Below are 24,922 nucleotides of genomic sequence, written 5' to 3'. Positions count from 1 at the left end.
ACCAAAAAAGGGAACTACCCAAAATTTTTTCAAGGGGACCACCATGGGGAGTTAGGACATATAGAAGTTGTGGCATAAGTATAATTTTAATTAAATTTGTTTTCCCTGCCAGAGACATTTTGAGGTTGTTCCAAATAATTATTTTCTCATTAAACCAGACAATCAGAAGGTGCACATTAAGACAGCAATATTCTGTGATAATGGGGGAGATTTGGATACCCAGTTATCTGAAAGAAGTCACTAAGGGGTTGGAGCAGGGGGTAGACAGTGTATGTCTGGGTGCATTGTCTAACAGCATTAATGCCGACTTGATCCAATTGATAGAGAGGCACGAGAACCACCAAAATGCCGAAATCATGGTTCTAAAGGCAGATGTTTTTTTCTCTTAATGCATTCTATGCATTAAGAGAAAAAACCTTCTGTGTGCAGCAGCCCCCCTCAGTCCCCTTATTACTTACCTGTGCCCCATCTTGATCCAGCGATGTTGGACGAGAGACTTGGCTGTCCGAGACTCTTCTTCCTGATTGGCTAAGACACACAGTGGGTACCATTGGCTCCCATTGCTGTCAAAGTCAGCGAGCCAAAAAGGAGAGAGAGGGGTCGGGGCTGAGCCGCGGCTCCATGCCTGAATGGACACACAAAGCCATGGTTCGGCTGCTCCATATAAATCTGCTTGCGGGGGGCACTTGGCAGGAGGGAGGGGCATGGAGCATGGGTGAGGGACACGAGAAGAGGAGGATCAGGGCTGCTCTGTGAAAAAACACTGCACAGAGCAGGTAAGTATAAGTTAGGCAAGTTTAAAAAAAACAAAAAAGAAAAAAAAACATGACTTTAGTATCACTTTAAGAATGCTTTTAGAAATAGAAGCGTTAATAGTTTATTTTTATCAATTAACAAAATGGAAAATAAATGAACAGAAGAGAAACCCAAATCAAATCAATATTTAGTGTGACCAACCTTTGTCTTCAAACAGCATCAATTAAAGCAGTGCAGTGCTAAATAGCAAAAAATGGTTAATACTACTTTAAGTTTAATATTTGTTTCTTGGGCTTCTATGAAAAGAAAATAAAGAACATTTTCCAACTCGTACACTCAAAAACTCAGACTTCTTTACAATTGCACTGGGGAGATAAAATTATCACTGCACTTGACTTCTGTCAGCAGCAATCATTTGACCAAAAACCTAGGCCTCTGGTCAAGTAGCAAGCAATGGAGAAAGCTCGGAGCACCATTTGGGCTAGAAAATGTATCATGGTTCTTTCGTAACTATTTATCCACCCCAGAAAAACTGGTCAGAAATTTTGGTTACCATTTGAGTACAAATGTATTTTACAAACTTTATCAAGGGGAAGACTGGGCTACAAGGAGAAACCATGAGGTAGTATATATAGACAGATATAGGAAGAAATTCCAACTGAAGAAATCCCAGTACAACATAAAAAAAAAAAAAAAAAAAGAGTTTGAACTTTATTCCAGAGGGATGTTATTTGAATACATAAATATATGTCATAAAAAGCTTTGCTTTTATATTTTTATTTTGGATTCTGGCAATATAATATACTCCCCATGTTGTCAGAATGTATCCCTGTGGGTATGTATTCTCTGCACATAAATAGCAATTATTCTGAAATGATTTTTAAGAACATTGTTTACTGTAAGCAAGTTTAGATTCATTCTACATACTTCAGCAATCTAACACACAAGGAGTTTATTTGCTAATTAGTTAGTATTGCACTTATCTTTTTGATTTAAATTGTATCCAGCTTTGATGCAATTTGTGTAGTGAAATTTTTGGTACCATGTTTTCACTTCTATTCATCTATTATCATGGCAGGAATCTTACCATCTTAACAACTAAATTCAAATGCAGACTATTGATACGTTTTGCAGAGTTATCATCAGAAAATATCACACAAATATTCACAACAAAATCGAATGCACTGAGGACTGGCTGGGCATGCTGGGAATATGTAGGAATGAATGAGGGGGGAGCTATGGGTTGCCTACCTTTGGTATAGATTTTTTCGTCCATACTCATTGATTCAGACTGGGCTGGCTGACATCACAATCCAAAGATTGAATGCAGAAAGAAACATCAATGCAACATTGATAATCAGAAAGAATGAGAAGGAATAACTCTGGAAATAACTAACTGAAAACATAACATGTTTTTATTTGTTTTGCAGCGGTAACTATTTCAAAAACTCTGACCGTATGCTATACTGTATATAGTATTGTGATAACTGGAGATGTCACACTCACCACTATACCTGTGATTTAGGACAGAGACAAGGGGTTGTTTCTATTCCACAGGAAAGCAATTGCTTGTTTTTACTTTACCCAGACAGCCTACCCATTAATATTAATTAGGGAGTGGGCAGTTAATCAATTGAGTGCTGCAAACATGAAAAATTGCATTTTGCATACATGTGCAATGACAACTATGCGGCATTGTGTACCTGAGCTTGACAGTCCACAGTCCAGGCTTAATGGAAGTGAATCACCCTTTACATCATGGGCCTTGGGACTATATCTTTTCTCCTAATAGACACGTTTATCACTGGAGACCAGTCATAGGCCTTGTGTAGAAGCCCCTGTGATCTGGTTAACTTCCAGCGCTTGTCTGATGCTTCTACCACCCATTTACCAACAAAAACCAGAGAAAGCCAATAAACTAATTTACTCCAAGCAGTATTCACTGCAGTATGATGGGGAGGTAAATCTGGCCAATAAACTCGTACAATGGTTGCCTACCACTGATGACGGAAGCAGTCACCAAAAAAGGTATAACAGTGACAAGGGTTATGTTTGCAATACAGACAGTTATGGTTTATTTTATACTTTTTTTAATCACATAAAGTGGATTTACCTTTAAATTTCCTCTAGAGCCTCACTGCAGTCTGTAAATTCACTGTGGATGTTTACCTTTACAGTTTGAATCAGTGACACCAGGACAAGAAATTAGGAAACAGGATCACTGGCAAAGTAACACAATGAAAACCTGACCGAGGTCCTAATCTTTCCCAGCTATACTAAAATGTATTTTTGTTGTTGTGCCTGTTCCTACTGATGAGCTTCCCTGGGACAGGAATTGAAAGGAAATATGCCTTTTTGGACACAGACTATAATACAATTCTGACAGAGATTTTAACCCTTTCATTCTCTATCCAAAATTAAAAATGTTGGCCTAATGTGGGCTTTAGCTAGACAACTACATAGGAAAGCTTTGGGAGAAAGTATTTACAGCAGCAAAATATCTTAGAAATCTGCTTTCACATCAAACCATACTTATAAGCTTACTAACATACCATAACTTTGTAGTCTAAATCCTCAACAGAGCGAAAAAAGTCCAGACTCTTGGCGGCTGTGAGCCGGGCTCCACCAGGGTCAGAACTATGGGTGCTTAACGAGTCCAGAATTTCTCCCAGGAGATCCATCTCTCCCCCTGGACGTGAGGAAAGGCTTGCATCATCATACGACGCATCACTGTCATACAAATATCCAGACGCTTCTTCACTGTCTTCCGATGACAATCTGAGGAGGCATATACAATGACTGACAAATGGAGGACAGAGCTTATGTACAGTGCTACAACAGCAATTAGCTAATGACAAATCTGAAATGATAAAATTCTAGTCAAGTTTGTATCCGATACCTAAATAAAGGAGTTGTTTTCTAAAGACAAATAGACTGTGCACAAAGTGCAGCTGTAAATGAAGTGAAGCTGCACTTTGCAAATAATACCCAATCACATGCAAGGGAAAAAAAAACAGCTTTTTTTTGCTTGCACATGATTGGATTATAGAAGTCAGTTTCTGCTCATATACTAAGCTCTGAAGCAACAGTCTATTTGCTTTCAGTAAATCAACCTCAAAGTACCTTCTATTGCTCTCAGTCGCCTTCAAATCTCCAATTGCCTTTTTTTGCTGCTGTGATCTAACTTCATTAAAGGGTGGCTAAGTTTGTTCTCCATGGCCAAACTGATGTAGGAAAAAAAGTCACCCTATCTTGCTTACCTCCTGAGATAGGGAATATGGGATGTGTAGTGTGCATAAAGCAGTGCACATGACCACAGCCAATATGCACTGCTCCTTCCAAACAAATCAGAAGTGAGTGGGAAAAGGAGATGTGCATTGTCCCGCTGTTGGCTGATGTCACAGAAGCGATCCCACCCAGATGCCTGAACAACAGGTAGCTTAGCCTCTCAGCACACAGCCCTGAACTCCAGTAAGCACTGGAGAGGCAGAGAGCCAGTAACTAGCCAGTAACTAACTTTTAGTCATCACACTCTGCTCAGTGAAGGTCAAGATCTGAGCGATCAGTGGTCATGTGGTCACTGAGTTTTAAGATCTTAGAGCCAGCGGGGGAAAGTCGCAGCATTGCAACGATACTGCAGCCACATATGTGAATATGAATGTTTAAACTAAAAGAAGAAATTTTGTCCATGGGACTTTTCTAAGTTATACCAAATAAAATGGATATTAGTATATACAAGAAAATACAAACTGTATTTCATGTAAGAGTTAAAAATCAGACATCTTAGACTTTGTGTCAAGATACAAAAATACAATATGCATGTATTCCTGTTGAATTACATATATACAAAATTGAAAAAGCACTTTAATTGATGCATATTTGGACTGTAGTCTCTTAGCGTTTCATGGAGCAGCACCCACTGCACCAGGACACAGCCAGAATTTGGTTTGTGTATATGTAACAAAAAAAAAATCACAGGAATAAGTGCACAAATGAGACACCGTTAATGGTGTAAGTCGCAGCCGGATGGAAATAGGGTAAGCTCTGTCCGGGAGCTGAAAGAGGGGCAGGCCAGGTGCCCAAAGGAACAGGATCCTGGAGTTAGAGACCCAGGAAAACCAAGTGATATGTATCTGCTGCAAATAGCTGCTATTGGGCAGCCCTTTGGAAGTGTGAGGGGCTGCACTTGATGCCCTATATTCTTATTAGGTTGACCACCGCTGATTTAGTGTATTAATAATAAAACAGCAAAGTTAAAAAGAGAAAGGGGCCGGATCTGTTGGGAAAGAACACTATCCATCTGATAGGGTGAGAGATGAGGAAAACAGCTAGTAGTACTGCTAGTAGAGAAAATGTTACATGTCATATCCAACTTTAAGGTAGATCAATGTAACCTCAGTCATTTATAGGACAATAAAAATGTAAGATCTGTTGTTTCCTCCAGAGGCTCTTTACATGCTTTTGGTTTGGGGTTAGTTATTTAGAAATGTGATTATTATTATACTCCTATAGGATATAAAGGTATGTTTTTCTATTGAAAACCCCAGAGGAAGTCCTGTGCCCTGTAACGAAGTAAGTAGGGGCAGGTCTTGAATGACATCATGTTGCTCGATCGCAAGGTGGAAGTGCGGCAACTTTCATATCAAAAGCAGTATTGCACACGATCACCAAACCTAAGTACAGTATATTGCTGGATATATCTGATTGAGCACCAAAGCAATGTGAGTGGGTTAATGTAGTATTTGGTGTGAAATAAAGGCTTTTAAAGGATACACACTACTTTAGTGTTTTGTTTGCATGGTGCTGAGCACAGTAAAAAGAGAAGACGACTATCAGGCCTTTTTCAACACAATTAGGTTTTTTTATGTGATTCATATGGTCTAAAGCACTTGCATATATGTATTTATGATACACACTAGCACTGCACTGTGGATATTTGATTTACATTTTTTTCAAATATTCAGGATTAAAATTCCAAAGACTAACACTGAATTTAACAGACAGCATACAGATTATACACAATAACAAAGCTATTTGAGGGGGTGTGCAAAACCTAAGGTAGGAGAAGTTGCAGAATGAGAAATCCTCAAATATACAAAAATGTCTGTTTTACAGAATGGGGTTATATGAAATGGAGGGAGATAAAAAAAAGCCCACTTGTGGAAATGTTGTTTGCAGTTTAACAGTATTCAGCAGTATGGACAGTCAATCTTGTAGAACCATTGTTCATGAGGGACATGGTGATGTTAGAATGGGCATGGCTATCAGCAGTGTTACCACCGATTCACAAGCCTCTAGCTTGTCATTGAAAGGATGACTCTACCTAGAACCACCTCCTGTCTTTGATACTGGCAGCATATGCTTTGCGTCTCCAATGGTAATGGGAGTTGAAGCTTCAGCAGTAGCTCTAATGTCACAGTAAATTTGTGTAGATGTGTAGGAAATCCTCCTATCATGAGCACTGATATGGAAGCAGGATTGTGTAAGGAATATGAAAATAAATGAAGAATAAAACAGTGGTAGTTGTTAAGGTACTCCAAGTACACAAATTTTACCTTAATATCTGTGTTTACTTTCTACTTTTTCACCATTTTCAAAGTTGTGATCTTTTCTACAATGTTAAAACATTAATATAACATGTTCTGTATGGTATTGTACACAAATGAATAACTACTCAGTCTCCACGTTCCATTTAATTGTAGTTCTACCTATCTTTTTATTTGTTTACTGCAATCTTGTTAAAAGTAAAATTACAATAACAAATGTATTGAGAGAAAAATGCCAATTTACTTAACAAAAAGAAAACACTTAAAAATGTTCTTTAAATCTAAAATGTATGTATGGTAGCCAGTTGTAAGTGTGGCTTTTCCTGTTTCGTGCTTCCGTTCAGTTCCAGCAGTAAAAGAGCCCCTGCATTTGTGTCAATCAGGAAAAAAACAGCACTGCTGCATCAGAACTACCCTGCACTGTTTGCAATTAGATATTATTAGTTTAAAACTTCTCATCATAGTTTGTTTTCCCAAGCTCAACAGGGCCAAACATTGTCAACAAACCAGAGTGTGCATCAAGGCTGCCTTTTTTTGCTACACAAAGCTACAGGGTTTGGGGATTGTGTTGGCCAGCTGCTGGTGTTCCAACAACTGATGATGGCATAGGTTGATAAGGAGGACATCAGGCGCCTGGGGACATCATTGTTTGCCTCTTACCTACCCCCCTCTGTCAACACAGGGTTCACGTTAGCTGATTGAGGGAGAGAAACTGGGATAGAAGAGAAAAGTTGGAATGCTAGTCAGTACCATTGAGCAAGGGTACATCACATTTTTAAGATTAAATAATCTCTAATGTTGGGTGTCTAACATGTGCAGATATCACTGCACACTGTTTTATGTAAAACTATTAGTTTAGTTTTCTTTTTCAATTCAGAATAGGGTGCCTCAAGTTTATGCAAAATTTTAAACAGAAAAAAGGTTGAGAAACACTGATATATATACTCACTTGCTAGCACTGTCAGCTACATCTGAATCTTCCAGTCCAGAGTTGTGGTCTGCAGTGTTCATCAAGTGCCGATTCCTTCGTGTCTGCAGGAAAAACAAATAGCTAGGTGGACTCATGTATGAAAAAGAGCATGTGTCAGACATAATAGTGTGTTTTTATAAAATATATACATAATGTGCGTGTGTACAAAAGTGAGTACACCCCTCACATTTTTGTAATTTTTTTTTATTATATCTTTTCATGTGACAACAGTGAAGAAATGACACTTTGCTACAATGTAAAGTAGTGAGTGTACAGCTTGTATAATAGTGTACATTTTCTGTCCCCTCAAAATAACTCAACACACAGCCATTAATGTCTAAACCGCTGGCAACAAAAGTGAGTACACCCCTAAGTGAAAATGTCCAAATTAGGCCCAAAGTGTCAATATTTTGTGTGGGCACCATTATTTTCCAGCACTGCCTTAATCCTTTTGGGCATGGAGTTCACCAGAGCTTTACAGGCTGCCACTGGAATCCTCTTCCACTCTTCCATGAGGACTTCATGGAGCTGGTGAATGTTACAGACCTGGCGCTCCTCCACCTTCCGTTTCAGGATGCCCCACAGATGCTCAATAGGGTTTAGGTCGGGAGACATGCTTGGCCAGTCAATCACCTTTACCCCCAGCTTCTTTAGCAAGGCAGTGGTCGTCTTGCAGGTGTGTTTGGGGTCGTTATGTTGGAATACTGCCTACGGCCCAGCTTCCAAAAGGAAGGGGATCATGCTCTGCTTCAGTTTGTCACAGTACATGTTGGCATTTATGTTTCCTTAAATGAACTGTATTTACCAGCAGCACTCATGCAGCTCCAGGCCAGGACACTCCCACCACCATGCTTGACTGTAGGCAAGACACACTTGTCTTTGTACACCTCACCTGGTTGCCGCCACACACGCTTGACACCATCTGAACCAAATAAGTTTATATTGGTCTCATCAGAGCACAGGACATGTTTCCAGTAATCTATGTCCTTAGTCTGCTTGTCTTCAGCAAACTGTTTGCGGGCTTTCTTGTGCATCATCTTTAGAAGAGGCTTCCTTCTGGGATGAACAGCCATGCAGACCAATTTGATGCAGTGTGTGGCGTCTGGTCTGAGCACTGACAGGCTGACCCCTCCCCTCCACTCCTTTAACCTCTGCAGCAATGCTGGCAGCACTCATACGTCTATTCTCCAAAGACAACCTCTGCACATGACACTGAGCATGTGCACTCAACTTCTTTGGTCGACAATGGCAAGGCCTGTTCTGAGTGGGACCTGTCCTGTTGAACCATTGTATGTTCTTGGCCACGGTGTTGCAGCTCAGTTTCAGGGTCTTGGAAATCTTTTTATAGCCCTAAGCCATCTTTATGTAGAGCAACAATCTTTTTTTCAGATCCTCAGAGTTCTTTGCCATGAGGTGCCATATTGAACTACCAGTGACCAGTATGAGACTGAATAACACCTCATTTAACACACCTGCTCCCTATTCACACCTGAGACCTTGTAACACTAATGAGTCACATGACACCAGGGAGGGGGAAAATGGCTAATTGGTCCCAATTTGGACATTTTCACTTAGGGGTGTACTCACTTTTGTTGCCAGCGGTTGAGACATTAATGGCAGTGTGTTGAGTAATTTTGAGGGGGACAGCAAATTTACACTGTTATACAAGCTGTACACTCACTACTTTACATTGTAGCAACGTGTCATGTCTTCAGTGTTGTCACATGAAAAGATTTAATAAAATATTTACAAACATTTGAGGGGTGTACTCACTTATGTGAGATAGTGTACATACATAGAATCACAAAAAATAGACAACAAAAGGTCAAGAAGAAAACTAAATCTAAGCATGGAAAGGCCATAAAAACTATGCAAAACAAATAAAATACAAAATAAATTATATTATATATATATATATATATATATATATATATATATATATATATATATATATATATATATATATATATATATATATATATATATATATACACATAAAAAGAAAGAGGCTTGTAGCCAATTAGTGATATCTGTCTTTTTGGCTTTTGCCACCAGAGGGCAGTAAAGCCCTCCTGGTTTTCAATAATCTATGATATTTTCAGTCACTCTGATATGGACACACTGCTCAGAAGCTGGATCTTTAACATGGCATAATTATAATATGCTATCAGATACTTTAAATCCAGGATTAATTGTCTGAGCATAGCGAAAACATCAACAAAACCAATCATTATGTGAGCAGCAACATATTTCACTTTAATCACAACGGCTGGATTAAAAACTGCAGCACTAGGGATTATTAAATAATAGCGAGAGACGGGTCATGACTTAACCCTCAAAACCAGCATGACGGGCAACGTTTTTGACATAAACATTGGCGTCAAAAAATGTTAAAGCCGTTACTATGTCAGTAAAAATATATTTTTACACAAAGCAACATCCTTCAAGAAACTCATGGCTACATAGAGGTAAAAAATGGAATTTGCTTATTAGACCAAACAAGACAAAAGATTTAACACTGATTGCATTCAACCAGATCAGATAGGCATTTTTTGTATTTTCCTCTTTCAAAAATGAACTCCACTGTATGTAGTATACAGTTGTAAGCAATTAGTGTTTTCTGCATGTACATCCCTCACTTTGTAAGCATAAATAAATAATTGTATTTATGTTTAAATTATACTCCTAAAATATCTAGATTTACAAACAGCCAAGAATAATGACTATAAATAATAACAATAAAAGAACCATTGCATTTTTATTTTAAATGGTCTTACTACCATCTTCATTTCATTTGTGCCAATATAACATGTGAGAGGCGTGAAGGGGTTACTTTTCTATGTTGCACTTTTCCCTGTGGCTGTTGCAGAGCGGCAGAATTGATACTAGGATTTTTCTCCAGATCTAATTGGAGAATTTTTTTGAGCGGAATGTTGACATTTTCACAAGCCCTGCCAGGCTAACGAGGAAGTCACCATTGCTAATTAGAGAAGCACAGAGGAGAGGAGAAAAGATTATGGGGAACTGTGTCAGCCTGATAGAAAACAACTTTAATCGAGCACTGTTAACTAGTGGTGGGACTGTATATGATCGGGGCATTTAGTGATACAAATTGTTACCGACTCCGGTCTTCTAAAAGAAGTTGATCTATCTGGCTTAGAGGATGGATGGATGCATACTTTGTTACAGTTTGTAAAAAGAAGAAAAATAACATTTAACACTAAGCACAATCCAGGTGCCCCATTAATGATAAAAAATAAATAAAAAATTCCGAGACCAAAAGGAAAACCTCTCTAGTTGTTATCCTACTGTTCATCAACAGGGGTGCCCTGCTTGGAACCACTGCTGATCAGTTGCGTTGCCAACACTGCCGACAAGCTCCGAGGCTACTAGCCCTTTGCAGCTCTGTTTGGCTTTTTTCAGGCAATATATTCTGCCTCAGGAAAAATGATTTTCCAGGAAGGCTACGCTGCACAGCTGCAGCCTAGCCTTAGAAAGGCAATGGGTTACTGAAGGTGGTCAAACAATGCCCAGCATTTCAGAGCAATGACATCCTCTGAGCTTTTCTGCAGCTTTATTAAAGAAGCTGATTGGTGAGGGTTTCAAGCTGAACAATCTTACTGATCTCTGAACGGAAGAGGTTGGGGTCAGAATGTGGAAAAGTCCTTTAATATTCACTATCAGTAACGATACATCCTTTATAGAAATGAATTTATTCCTTTGTATTCTGCTTTCCTAAACATTTACACAGAATCCACATAAGCAATTCACATTATTAACATGCACTGGTAGGAGTCGTTATTTTTCTGGGCTGGAATTTACTGATGTGCATTTAGGCGCTCTGTACAACAATAAAATGAAATGCTAAATGAGCGCTTCAGTTAATGAAAATATACAGCGTCACAGCACTGCAGTCTTCAAACTATGGCATCAAAATTCTTAGACCTGAAAGTAAGCTTGTTTTATTTAGAAAGAAACCACTTCCACAATAATCTATCTTCTAATGTTCCAACTGGAACAATGATGACCATAAATCCCCAAAGGGCTCAGTTAGCTATAAACTTTTGTTGAATGAAAAGCCTTTTATTATCACAAAGCGATCTACAAGCAGGTTAACAATAATGTTATTGTCACAATAGAGCATAAACCATTCAAATCTACAATGGAGCATGATGCAAAGAAAAATGTTACCCTGAGCAGAGGATTCTTTTCATCTATAGATATACTTTCATAAAACCATCAGGTGTAGCAGTGTTGTACATATGTGTAAAAAAAAAAAAAAAAAGACTGGCAGCCATTCTAACAACTCTGCTCTAGTCATACATTCTATTGTTTCTAATGCAGAGTTGGTAAGAACTCCAAAAATCTAACCTATTAGCAAGTCCCTTACTCCCCCCTTTTGTCCCTGAAGACAGGATGGCTGCAATCGAAGAATGCAAATAACCAACCTATTGCAACAAGCAAATCATTTATTCTCCTCTAACAGACATTCAGAATTGTTGCTGGTATCTCTCCTGTTTTATGCACTTCAGCCCGGAAGGTTTTACCCCCTTAATGACCAGGCCATTTTTGCGATATGGCACTGCACTGTTTTAACGGACAATTGAGTGGTCGTGCGATGCTGTACCCAATTTATGTCCTTTTTTCTCCACAAATAGAGCTTTCTTTTGGTAGGATTTGATCACTTCTGCATTTTTTTTTTTTGCGCTATAAACAAAAAAAAGAGCGACAATTTTGAAGGAAAAAAACCCAACATTTTTTACTTTTTTATTTTCTGCTATAAAACACATCCAATAAATAAAAAATATCTAATTTCTTCATCAATTTCAGCCAATATTTATTCTGCTACATACTTTTGGTGCAAAAAACCGGAGTTAGACTTACCGGTAACTCTTTTTCTAGGAGTCTTCCAGGACAGCCTTTGAGATATAGGGCTCCTCCCTCCGGGACAGGAAACACGTCAAGCCAATTAAATAAAAGGTGTGGTCCTCCAGGCCCTCCTCAGTTTTACTCCAAGAACCGCCGGGAGGCTCTGAAAGACATAACACACTAACAATCATGTTAATACACATCCTCACCACTTAGTCCAATTTAAACAACTTTGGGTGGGAAGCCAGGCTGTCCTGGAAGACTCCTAGAAAAAGAGTTACCGGTAAGTCTAACTCCGGTTTTCTCATATCGTCTTCCAGGACAGCCTTTGAGATGATAAGCAAGGAGCTCACCTTGTCAGGGCGGGACCACTGCCTGGAGGACCTTACGTCCAAAAGTCTGCTCTTTATCAGACCATAAATCCAGACGGTAATGTCTTGCGAACGTTGAGTAGCTGGACCACGTTGCTGCTTTGCAGATCTCCTCCGGAGAGGCTCCAGCCCTCTCTGCCCATGATGCGGAAACCGCCCTTGTAGAGTGTGCCTTAACTAAGGGTGCCTGCTTCCCCTCTAACTCATAGGCTTTAACTATCGCCATTCGTATCCACCTGGCGATAGACGCTTTGGACGCCTTGCAGCCCTTGCGGGCGCCCGAAAAATTAACAAAAAGTGAGTCTGACTTCCTGAAGACCTTAGTGGCTTCTAAAAAAATCAATAGACTTCTTCTGACGTCTAACAAACTTAAAGATCTCGCCTCATCCTTGTCTGAGGTTGAGAAAAAAGTTGGCAAAATAATATCCTGTGTCCTATGAAAAGTGGACACCACTTTAGGAAGAAAACTAGGATCAGTCTTAAGTACTACCCTGTCCTCTAAGATTAACAGAAATGGCTCTCTGACCGAGAGCGCTTGTAGATCACTGACCCTTCTAGCTGACGTGATCGCTATCAAAAATACAGTCTTTAGTACAATCCACTTAAGTGAAGCCCCCTCTAATGGTTCAAATGGATCTTGGGTCAGAGCTCTAAGAACCAAGGCCAAATCCCAAGTAGGACAGGACTTCATTCTCACAGGCCTGGATCTAGATAGAGCCTTGAAGAAGTTCCTGACAAATGGATTCTGCTGAAGGGAGGACTGAAGGAAAACACTTAAGGCCGCCACCTGTACCTTTAGAGTGCTGATAGATAGGCCCAGTTCTACCCCTGCCTGTAGAAAATCTAGGACTGCCGGGACCCCGGGACTTGCAATCCCCTGTTCTCGCAACCAGGAATTAAACCTCTTTCCTACCTTGGCGTAAATTGCCCTAGTAACAGGTTTACGGCATTCTAACAAGGTCTTAATCACTCTCTCTGAGAAACCCTGTGACCTTAAGATTTGTTCCTCAGATACCAGGCCGCAAGCTTGAGCCTCTCTATCTGAGGGCACAGGATCGGCCCCTGGGAAAGTAAGTCCTCCCTGACTGGTAGAAACAGCGGAGGATGTACGGCCAATCTCTTTATGCTGGCAAACCAGGGTCTCCTTGGCCAAAAAGGAGCTACTAAAATGAGGTCCGTAGTTTCCGAACGGAACTTCTGCAGAACCTCCGCCACCATCCTTACGGGAGGAAAGGCGTAACACAGGCCAAACATCCATGGATTGGCAAGGGCGTCTATCCCCCTGGCCCGATCCTGTGGGTGAACCGAAAAAAATTGTGTCACCTTCCTGTTGCCTTCTGTTGCAAATAGGTCTATTTCTGGCCTTCCCCAGCATGACACGATCTCCTCGAACACTTCCTTGTTGAGGGCCCACTCGTCCTGACCTATCTTCTGGCGACTGAGAAAGTCGGCCAGGAAATTCTGGGTTCCCTTTAGGTGAATGGCTGATATTGAGGACAAATTCTTCTCTGCCCAGCAGAAGATTTTGTCCGCAATTACCTGCAGTGCAGGGCTTCTGGTTCCCCCTTGCTTGTTCAGGTAGGCTACTGCTGTCACATTGTCTGAGCGAACTTGCAGATCCCTGCCATGTAACCGGGACTGGAATGTTTCTATAGCTTTCCAGACTGCCAGAAGTTCCTTCTGGTTTGAGGAACGACCTGTCTCTAGGTTCGACCAGGAACCCTGGGCTAAGGTTCCCTCTAGGTGGGCACCCCAACCCAGCGCACTGGCATCGGTCGTGACCACCACCGTAGCTTGTGGGGACCAGGGAAGACCCCTGTCTAGGTTGACCTGGGCCCGCCACCACCAAAGAGACCTCCTGACTGCCGAGGATAGGGGCATAACCTGATCCAGGCTCTCCTGCCTGCCATCCCAATAACGGAGCATGAGTCTTTGTAAAGGACGCTGATGATGTCTTGCCCAGGCCACCGCTGGAAAGCATGATGTCATCAACCCTAGGACTCTCATCACCTCCCTGATCTGGGCTTCCCGACCAGATTGAAGCTGGGCTACCGCCTGCTCTAGCTTGCCGATCTTCTCCTCCGGAAGAAATACTCTCATTTCCACTGAAGAAATCCTGTATCCTAAATACAGGACCTCCTGTGAGGGGGTCAGCTGGGATTTTTCCTGGTTTATCAGCCACCCCAGTGAGCGCAGGAAAACCAAGGCCTCCTGTATGTCCCTCTGCAGCTGTTGGGCCGACTGGGCTATGAACAGTAGATCGTCCAGATATGGGATCACTGTTATAGCCTTGAGCCTTAATGGGGCCAGTGCCTCTGCCAGAACTTTTGTAAAGACTCTTGGTGAGGCTGAAAGCCCGAAGGGGAGAGCTCGAAACTGGAGGTGTAACACCCCCGTGTTCAACCTCACCGCCAACCTGAGAAATCTCTGAGATTCCGGATGAATCGGGATATGCAAATATGCATCCCTGAGATCCACTGTGGCCATGTGACAGCCCTGAAACAGGAATTTGGTTACCGAGAAGATTGACTCCATCCGGAACCGCTTGTATTTTATAAATCTGTTCAGGGGACGGAGATTCAGTATTAACCTGAACTTCCCCGAAGGTTTCTTTACCACGAATACGTGGGAGTAAACCCCCAAGCCTCGCTCCTCCTGAGGTACCTGCACCATTACTTCTTGGTCCACCAGATCCCCCAGAAGAAGAGCCAAAGCCTCTGCTTTCTCTTGGTCCCTTGGTAACCTTGTTACTTGAAAGTTCGGGAGGGGAACTGAACCAAACTCCAACCTGTAGCCGTTCCTTACAAGATCTCGAATGAACGGACTTTCGGTTGAAGCTTCCCACTGTGGGAGGAACTTCCCCAGTCTTCCTCCCACCGGGACGCAGGAGTCACTGGGTTTTAGGGGAGGGTTGAGGAGGATTGAATAAGATACCTCCTCTGCCTCTTCCCTTGTGACCCGTCCAATGCTTTTTGGGGCGAACCTCCCTTTCCTGCAGGTTTTGCTGCCTGGGGCTTCGAAAAAGGCGTTTCCCTTCAGGTCTCTTTTTCCTTTCTGGGAAAGCTTTCTTCCTATCCTGCGTGCGCTCTAACGCCTCTTGCAGGCCGGGCCCAAACAAATGGTCCCCTGAAAAGGGTAATCCACACAACTTTAGTTTTGAAGCTGTGTCTCCTGACCAGGTTTTAAGCCAAACGGCCCTTCTGGCAGCGTTCACTAGTGCTGCTGATCTAGCAGCCAGTTTGACTGATTCTGCAGAGGCATCCGCTAAAAAGCCCACCGCTTTAAACAGTAGCGGAAAGGACTTCAACAGCTGTTGCCTAGAAGTACCTGCAGAAATATGTGATTGTAACTGTGTAAGCCAACACTCCAAGTTTCTGGCCACACAGGTAGCTGCTAGGGCCGGTTTAAGCCCAATGGAAGAGGCATCCCAGGCTCTCTTGAGCAGCAGATCTCCCCTCTTATCCATAGGGTCCCTGAGTGAACCCATATCATCAAAGGCCAAATCTGTCTTCTTAGAGACCTTAGCCAAGGGAGCGTCTAACTTGGGAACCTTGTTCCAGGGATGCACCGCATCCGATTCAAAAGGGAACCTCCTTCTAAGGCTACCTGAAAAAAATGGCCTTTTTTCCGGTTGTTCCCACTCCAGCAGAATCGCCTCCACTAGCGACTTATGGACGGGGAATACCCTGTCTTTCATTACACTCGACCCTTGATACATCATGTCGTGTTTTGAAAGCTGGACCTGTTCTTCTCTGATCTCTAAGGTGTCATATATAGCCTTGAGGAGGTCACCCACATCATCCAAAGACAGCTTGTATCTGGCTGATCTAATGGCCTCTTCCTCCCCCTCAGATTCTGAAGTAGACTCTGTCCTAGAGGAGGCTAATGACCTGGATAACCTCTCCCTATCCACCTCCTCCTCCTGACTTGGTTCGGATAAGGAAGGCATACTCACGGCTCTGGGTAAAGAGACAGAAGGACCCTGCATCCTATCCATCATGTTTTTAAAAGATTGGAAGGTGGATGCAATCTCATCCTTTACGGATGTTAAAACATTGTGACAAGCTGCCACCGAGTCCTCTTTTACCAGGCTACTGACACAATCTGGGCAAAGCGGCTTCTCCCAACCGGTGCCTAACTTAGCCCCACACACGGCACATTTCCTTCTGGGTAAAGGTATCTGGGCTCTGTCCTGTTTAACCTAAAAACAAAGAAAAACAGGGTCCCATTAAAATACCACCCCTAACCACACCACTGTGCTTCTAGGGTCTGTTTAGGAAGTGCCCCCCTTCACCAGCAGGTTCTCCACCCCGGGAAGGTGCTACGGGTCAGAGTGACCCCCCACCCCCCAGTGTAAGTCCTGGTCTGCCCTCACCAAGCTTACCTGAGAGGTACTGGAGCCTGTTGAACCGGAGTCCACCTGCACAACCGCACTCTCCATGGTTCCTGTGTATCACTCAGTCTCTCTGAGCCTTCACACTGCTCCAGGCAACCCTGTAGTCACACCGCCGCGCCCAAAGGACTGGAACGGGTCCTGCGGCGCCCCCTGATGACGCGAATCCGGCGGAAGTGCGTCTCTCCCACTTCCGTACGCCAGAGCGCAAAAACTCCGCCCCGACGCCGTGCGTTCTTACGAACGTACCGCTCACAGTACCCGAACGCCGGTCGGTAGAGCGAACGTCTCCCGCCGCCTCCGACCGACAGGTACGAGCGGTTAGCGCTCCGAGGGGGAGATTGCCGCGTATCGGGGTCCCGTTCTCTCCGAACGTTTAAATGGCAGCGGGGACTGAAAGCTACCCTCTCCTCCCTTCGTTCGGACCGAGGGGTGCTAAGGGCCAGGTCCATCAAGGCGCTCTCCCCAGGTAAAACCCCTGAGAAGGAGCTCCCCTTACCAGTTCCAAGACGTGCTCCTTCCCGTCCGGCAGGAAACACAAAAACTGAGGAGGGCCTGGAGGACCACACCTTTTATTTAATTGGCTTGACGTGTTTCCTGTCCCGGAGGGAGGAGCCCTATATCTCAAAGGCTGTCCTGGAAGACGATATGAGAAATCCGAATAAGGGTATACTGATTGGTTTGTGCAAACGTTATTGTGTTTTATTTACTAGTAATGGTGGTGATCAGTGATTTTTAGCAGGACTGTGACATTGCGGCTGACAAATCAGAAACCTAACTGACATTTTTGACACTTTTTTGGGAACCAGTGACATTATTACAGTGATCAGTGCTAAAAATATGTACTGTTACTGTACTAATGACACTGGCAGGGGTTAGCATCAGGGGCAATCAAATGGTTAACTGTGTGCCTAGTTGGTGCTTTCTAACTGTGTGAGGGATGCTCTGACTGGGGGAAGACAAAGATCCATGTTCCTGCTTAGCAGGAACATCAGATCTCCATCTTCTCCCCTGCCAGAACGGCAATCTGCCTTGTCTACATAGGCAGACCGCTGTTCTGCCTCTCTCGGGAACCATTGTGGGTTGCCGGCAGCCATCGGGTCAGCTGGACCCGATGATTGGCTCCCCCTCCGTCCAATCAGCGCATGATCATGCCTCTGGTGGCGTGCACACCCTCTCCCAGTGTCTATTTCACAAAATGACGTATAGGTACATCGTTTTGTGCAATAGAGCCGACCGGCTGCAGTACAAGTGCGGTAGGCCGTTGGCAAGTGGTTAAAGTCATTGAGAGTCACTACAGGCCATGAAGTGTCTTGTCCGGCTTGAGCAATAAATGACACAAATGTAACTGCTAAAGAAAGGGCTGCTGTATTACTAAAATTCAGTTGTGGTGTTATGCATCCATTTTGCTTAGCAAAGTTCTTTAAAAGAATACGTTTTGTTTAATAAAATAATATGAAGAGCAGTAATATGAGATAACCAATCGGAATTCACCTTTTACCAGTTTAGGGAAAGCAGAACAGAAAGGTAAATTAACCATTATGAACTGGTTACATGGTTTATATTCCATAAAGAGGAACTGCAGTCTGCTCACATCATTTGTAATAAAAACATCTTTGCCATCCTGAAGCTTCCCTCCAACCACTTTGCATATTATTTTATATATACTGTGATTCTGTACTTGCCAAATATGCTGCCGAAAATTCCCTCCGCAGAGTTTGGCTCCAAGCATTTTAACTGTGGACAGCTGAAGCTGCTGCCTGTACACTTCCTGGATTTACAGACACACAGAGGCAGATCTGCAGCTCTGGAGCTCTCATTGGCCCTCTTATGACTCACCGCTCACTCCCTTCCTGACAAACTCTCATGAGAGTGAGAAAGAGCTGTGCATAATGTCATAAGCCAGGGTTAATGACCAGACGAGAAACAGGAAGTGGGCTGTATAAGGTATTTACTGGCAAAAAAAATAAAAAATTTTGCTATCCAAAGTTAAAACAACAAGAGCAGATGGAAAGTTGAAAAAATGACTGAAGGTCCGCTTTAAATCAATGCCCTTCAATATGTTTTGGAATGCAGTGCCAAATGTAAATGTGGAATTTTTCAAAAGTCATGTCAGCTTGCTATTGTTTTGGGCTTTACAACAGAATTCACTCTAAAAACCAATGAAATAATGTGTTGAGAACTCCAGCAATTAATTACTGGTCTGAGACACTATTAAGGGCCCTGGCTCACAAATTACACATCCCTGCTTTACACACTGCTCTTCACCTTATTAAACAAGGGTTATAGCTGCATTCCTCACCTGTGAGAGTTTCCTTCTCTCAGAGATAGGACGCTGTGAACTGCTTAACGGGAAGGTATTAGAATTTATGGGCTCCAAATTTTCCTCTTCAATTTCCTGTAACAAAACCATCAAACAAGCATGCAGCATGCAGGTCACATGCGGTTAGAAACAAGCTTAACAGATAAAACAACAAATAAAAAAATCACATGGTACTGCAGTGTGAAAATCTGTGTAATAAACGTTTGCATTATCTATCGTTCTATATTCAAGTGGAGAATTGGAGTACGTTTTATTCATTTATTCAAAATGCTGGGCATATGAAGAACAGTTTCATACCATATTTTTTTCCAGACTGATGAAGAACAAAGCATGCTTTGTACATCCTGCATGTTATAGGCATTCAGTAACTGCTAATTTTGGTTTCTATCCAATTCAATCTATCTTCTATTGCATTGTCAAACTACTTACCTACAAAGGTGTTATTGCTGCTTCCCTACAGTTATCTATATATAGTGTGACAGAGCTTGGGCTAGAATGGCAGATGAGGTGATGAATGGGGAATATTTGCTGCCCAGATTGAAGCAGTTGTGGGCTCCAGGGGACCCTAGTGAGGAAGGCGGGTCAGTTTCCCTTTAAGTCCCGGTTGTGATTTAGTGTCGGTTCCCGCATCGCACCCGTATCGCACACTAGTTCACACTGACATCTGCAAACCGCTGAGAGTGGCAATGTAAAGTTAATAACACCCCAAAATCAGTTTGCAGATCGCAGTGGGAGCTATGAAATGATACAGGAATCGGATCGCATGCGTGTGAACACCCATGCGATCTGATTCCAGTGCGGACCAAAAAAAGGGTCCTGCACCATTTTGGTTTGAATGCAATTTCAGCCATACAGTTTGTATGGCTGAATTCACATTGCACAGACATCACATGTGATTTGCACAGCAATGTGATGCGAATCACCTGCGATGTCTTTCATCACACCAGTGTGAACCCAGCCTAAGGGACTGCTTGAAAAATTCTTCTGTTGGTCATGGAGTTTGGGCTGCAGAGTGATTGGGTGGATCCTCAGTCTGACCACTCCAGTCATCAAGTCCAACTGTCAGGATACCTGGCTTGTTATAGAAGAGCTGGGAAGCCTCTCGGGAAGAGGCTGGAAAAGGACTTTTAAAAACTCTGAAGGGTGAACAGACAGACTGTTTCCTGTGTGACAGCATGTGAAGGTTACACTTACCAAACCGGGAATTTGTTCAGGATGATAAAAAGCTACTTTACTGATTAATGTATTTGATGAAGTAAGCAGGACTGTATTGCTACTGCTGAAGTGAAGCTGTTTTTAGTTAATATATTGCAGCTTACCAATTAGTAGATGTAGTGGCTGTATTTGTTTTCTTTTTTAGGCTTTTTTCCTTCTGTTTTCACCTGGTGATCTGGCCAGTAACATGCCTCCTGTATTAGCCCCTGTACACACGGTCGGAGATTCTGCCAACCAAATCCGTAGGATTTTGTCAGTCGAATTTAGTCCGACGGATTGTGTCCGAAACGGTTACATACACACGGTCGGACTAAGTTGTCGAAAAGTCCGATCTTTCAGAACGTGATGACGTAATTTCGTTACGATGGGACTACATTCATGTAGGAATTTGATCTGAGCATGCGTGGCACTTGGTCCGATCAAAATTCGCTACACATGATCGGAGTATGTCCGATCAAACCAGTTGGTCGGGAAATATTTCCAACATGTTGGAAAATTGGGTCCGACGGAGATTCGGACGGAATCAGTCCGATGCATACCCCACACAGTCGGATTATCTGACGACACGGTCCGATAAGACGCATTCCCGACGGATTCTCCGACCGTGTGTACAAGGGCTTAGAGTGCCTGCACTGCCTAGCAAATTTAGACACCAAATTGAAACCAAACTTCAGCTAATAAGCAGTTAAAACAAACAGTTTTTCCTTTTGGGATAAAGGTTTTACATAAACAAATAAAAGGTGATCATTGTAAGCACCCTTGCCAATGCTAAACAGTTTGTCTCATCCCTGTAACTGCAAGAGAGCTTGTTATTTTGAAAAAAGAACTTACTGGCTGGATCACCAGTTGAAAAAAATTCAATCATCACATCTAAGGATTGGTAAGTTGCAATAAAATAAAGGTTTGCTTTCGTGTTTAATAATACCTAAATGCCATGAATAAAAATAAATATGAGACCAGTAATCCCTCAAAAAGACCCCTTTCACACTGCCAGCGTTTTTCAGGTGCTACAGCGTTATAAATAGCAAATGCATAGTGCCTGAAAAAAGTGGCTCCATTCACTCCAGTGTGAAAGCCTGAGGGCTTTCACACTGGAGCGGTGCGCTGGCAGGACGTCACAAAAAGTCCTGCCAGCGGCTTGTTTGGAGTGGCGAAGGAGCGGTGAACTCACCGCTCCTCCACCGCTGCTCTCCACTGAAATCAATGAGGCAGCACTGCGATGCTGCCAGCAAAACGACGCTCTGGTGGCATTTTGATGGCGGATTTAACCCTTTTTCGGCCCTAAAACTGCTTTGGGGAAGGGGACCTGTTTTTGACCTGTTCCCCCTCTCTCCCACGAAAGGTGCCAAATATGGAACCGGAGGGGGCGAGGAGATGAAAAAGCGAAAGTTCCACTTTTGGGTGGAACTGTGCTTTAACTATTTTTAATCCACTCTGGTCTGTGATCCTGCAGCTCTAGCTCCCCTGTGTTAGTGAGAGGCTGCTTCCGGGGAGAGAAGGCAGCCCCCAGAACAGTTGGGCCATGGTTGACGTCATTGCTCCCTTACAGAGAGCTGCAGGACTGCGCTTACTGGACCAAGCAGAAAAATATGCAAGTATACAGATATTTTTTATATAGGTTAGGCAGGAAATGTAGGAGGAGGAGAGGAGGCATTTTAAAGAATAGATATAGTTACTCTTTTCTTCCACTTTAAAGTTATTGTAAAGTTTCATTTTTATTTCTATAAAAATAACAAACATATTATACTTACCTGCCCTGTGCAGTAGTTTTGCACAGGATTGCCCAGATCCTCTTCTCGGGTCCCTCTTTAGCGCTCCTGGGCCCTCCCTCCTGTTTGCTATGGGGGCACCCGAGCAGAGTCACAGCTCCCTGTGTCCATTCAGACATGGAGCCATGGTTCGGCCCCACCCCCCCTTCTCCTGATTGGCTAACTGACTTTGACAGCTGCTGTGTCTCACCCAATCAGGAGGAGAGCCCCGGATGGCTGAAGCACTCGTGGACATTGCTGGAGAGATGGGGCTCAGGTAAGTATAAGGGGGGCTGCTGCACACAGAAGGCTTTTTATCTTAATGCATAGAATGCATAAGATAAAAAAAAAAACTTCTGCCTTTACAACCATTTTAAGCTCTGAAATCGAAAATTATAAGCTAATTGGTTGCCATGCATAGCTGCTTTAGATTATGTCTGCTTTAGTTTTGATAAATTCCCCTCACTGTGTTTTGGATTTTACTGCCCCTGTAGAGAGTGGAGGACAGTGGTGGAAAAGTGAAAATGAAAGATAAAAGACAGACAGAATAGGGAAAGGCTTTTGAGAGTTTTTACAAATTATTTTTTTAAAGGAACTAACAATATTCCAAAAGAATCTGCTGAGGAAAGGTTACCAGTCAGCACATGACAGGGCAGAGGAGGCAAAATACCCCGAGCTAGAAATACAGTTTTTTTTTTTTACAAAACATGATTTCTTGGTACTACTTTCCAAAGCAAAATAAATCTCCATAGCCATAATAAGAAAAAGCATTCGATAGCAAAACAGCTGTATGTGTGTATGTATATATATATATATATATATATATATATATATATATATATATTTAATGTTGCAATACCTGTACAAAAATGTAGCCGTGCGCCCGTTTGCTACATGTAACTTAACATTGGAGATAAAGGAGAAATTAAACAACAGGTGGTAGTTTTGATCTATTGGATAACTGCACAGGAAACCAGAGTGTGGCATCAATTGCATCGGTTGTCTCTGCTTCAGTTGGCAGTGGGATTTTAAAACCATCTCTATTTACCCATCCCCTTCTGTCAGAGAACTGCATTGCATATTGTTTCCTGCTTTGTCATCTGGTAGATGGATATCTTTTAATCTCTTGAATGTCTCCCCTTTATGCTGGCTTTTCTTGCTTAAGTAGGAGGAGAGAGTTACTGTAATCCTATTACCTTTAGCATGGAATTTTATGTCAGATGTGAGCATTGAGATTGGACAGTAGGATTTGGGTAATAGAAGATCTTTGTCAGATTTCAGAGGGACCATAATGATGGCTTACTTCATGGACTGGGGAAGAGTAACCTCCTCAAAGGCCTCATTAAACAGTCCAAAAGGAGAAAATCCCCATCGTTTTTATAATGTTCCACTGGTCATCTACTCCCGAAGATTTGTTATTGAGGGTGCCAAACAAAGTTGACAGTAATTTATCTAAAAAGAATCAATCTCCTTCAGTGACAGCAGGAAGAGTGATTGAGGTTAAAGATTGGTAGAGGGCATCCGCCTCACATGAGACTGTGCTATTATAGAGGTCCATACAGGACCTTCAAAAAACAGCGGTAATCTCTGGAGGGAGGTTGCCGTATGCCCGTCACCATCAGATAAACCGCTAATGTGTGCTGGCGGCTTTTGTGATTTGGCAATGGTGGCAAGCAGATGACCAGTATTTTCACCCTCCTCAAACTAAGCTTGCTGTATAATCTATCTCTTTCCCTCTGCCTTTGATAATGAAAAGGAGTTATACAATGCCTGTTGTTGCTCCGGCTATATGGATTGATTTTCCTAAGTGGTCTAAGGAATCACATTTCACCGTGTTTAACTGCATCAATAAATTTGGATTTCTATTTACTGGCATCCTTCTTATTTTTGGTTATATGAGCAATCACCATGCCTCTAATGGGTGCTTTTAGGGAATTCCAAGCCACAAATGTGTGACAAAATTGTTTGTTGAACTTCAGAAATCATTTTTAGATGCAACTAGTAACATAGAAAGCAAAATAGGGCTCTGCAAAAGAATTATGGGTTGGTCCAGCAGAAGTTACCCTATTCAGCTAAAGTCAGAAATGGACAGGGTAAGGTATGAGAGATCTTAGGGGATCAGGGAAAACCACTAGGAAAGTACAAGGTTCAAGTTCAAGGGTACATGTTCATTGGAGTGTCACTAATCTTGACCTGGCACACTAAGCAAGATCCATAGAACTGAACAATGCATGCATATTAAATAATAGCCTGCAGCATTTAACAATGAACTACAAAATTCCCATGCATCAGGTATCCCTTTCGGGAGGGTCTCAGATTTTAAAGCATACATTTTTAGAAAATAAAAAAACAGAGGCAGAATTCTCATTTTGCAAATACTTTGCCTGGCTGTTATGCTGAACCTCTTGCGTTAATACTTTCACTAACTCAGAACAAGTATTCAGATAAGGACTTTACTTGATGTTCCTGAAACCATGTCAGTGACTCAAAGTAAATCTAGTGGGTCAGCATAACAGTAAGGCTAAGCCTGTATATTTTATTTAAAGGAGAACTCCAGGCAGGTAGATTATAGCTCTGTAATCATTAATACATCATAAAAGTTATTTGATTAATTAAGTGCAAGTCCATGAATTTGATCTGGTATCAGCCTCTTGCAGTCTACTGTAGACTGTTCAGCAAAGCAAAGAAACAGGGAGGGAGAAGCAGCACAAGGAACCATTAGGTGTGTTGC

The 24,922-nt window shown here is 42.4% G+C and overlaps 1 protein-coding gene across 6 annotated transcripts in view; it reads right to left on the bottom strand.

Moving 5' to 3' along the window:
- DENND1B (DENN domain containing 1B) overlaps positions 1 to 24,922 on the bottom strand; it is a 364,765-nt gene that overhangs the window by 3,408 nt on the left and 336,435 nt on the right. For 4 of the 6 annotated variants that reach the window (XM_077452755.1, XM_077452754.1, XM_077452758.1 and 1 more), the window contains 3 exons: positions 19,208 to 19,303; positions 7,252 to 7,334; positions 3,309 to 3,534 (listed from right to left, as the gene is read on the bottom strand). In XM_077452755.1, coding sequence (XP_077308881.1) covers positions 3,309 to 3,534; positions 7,252 to 7,334; positions 19,208 to 19,303 — 405 coding nt within the window. Of the gene's footprint in view, positions 1 to 2,007; positions 2,057 to 3,308; positions 3,535 to 7,251; positions 7,335 to 19,207; positions 19,304 to 24,922 lie in introns of all 6 variants that reach the window. The other 2 variants (XM_077452759.1, XM_077452757.1) reach the window with 2 other exon arrangements.

Source organism: Lithobates pipiens, unplaced genomic scaffold, assembly GCF_037356315.1.
Source record: "Lithobates pipiens isolate NorthernLeopardFrog02 unplaced genomic scaffold, aLitPip1_a1.2 Scaffold_23, whole genome shotgun sequence".
NCBI classification, from domain to species: domain Eukaryota; kingdom Metazoa; phylum Chordata; class Amphibia; order Anura; family Ranidae; genus Lithobates; species Lithobates pipiens.
Note: the sequence above shows the minus strand (reverse complement) of the source record. Positions and strands in the feature narration are given on the sequence as shown.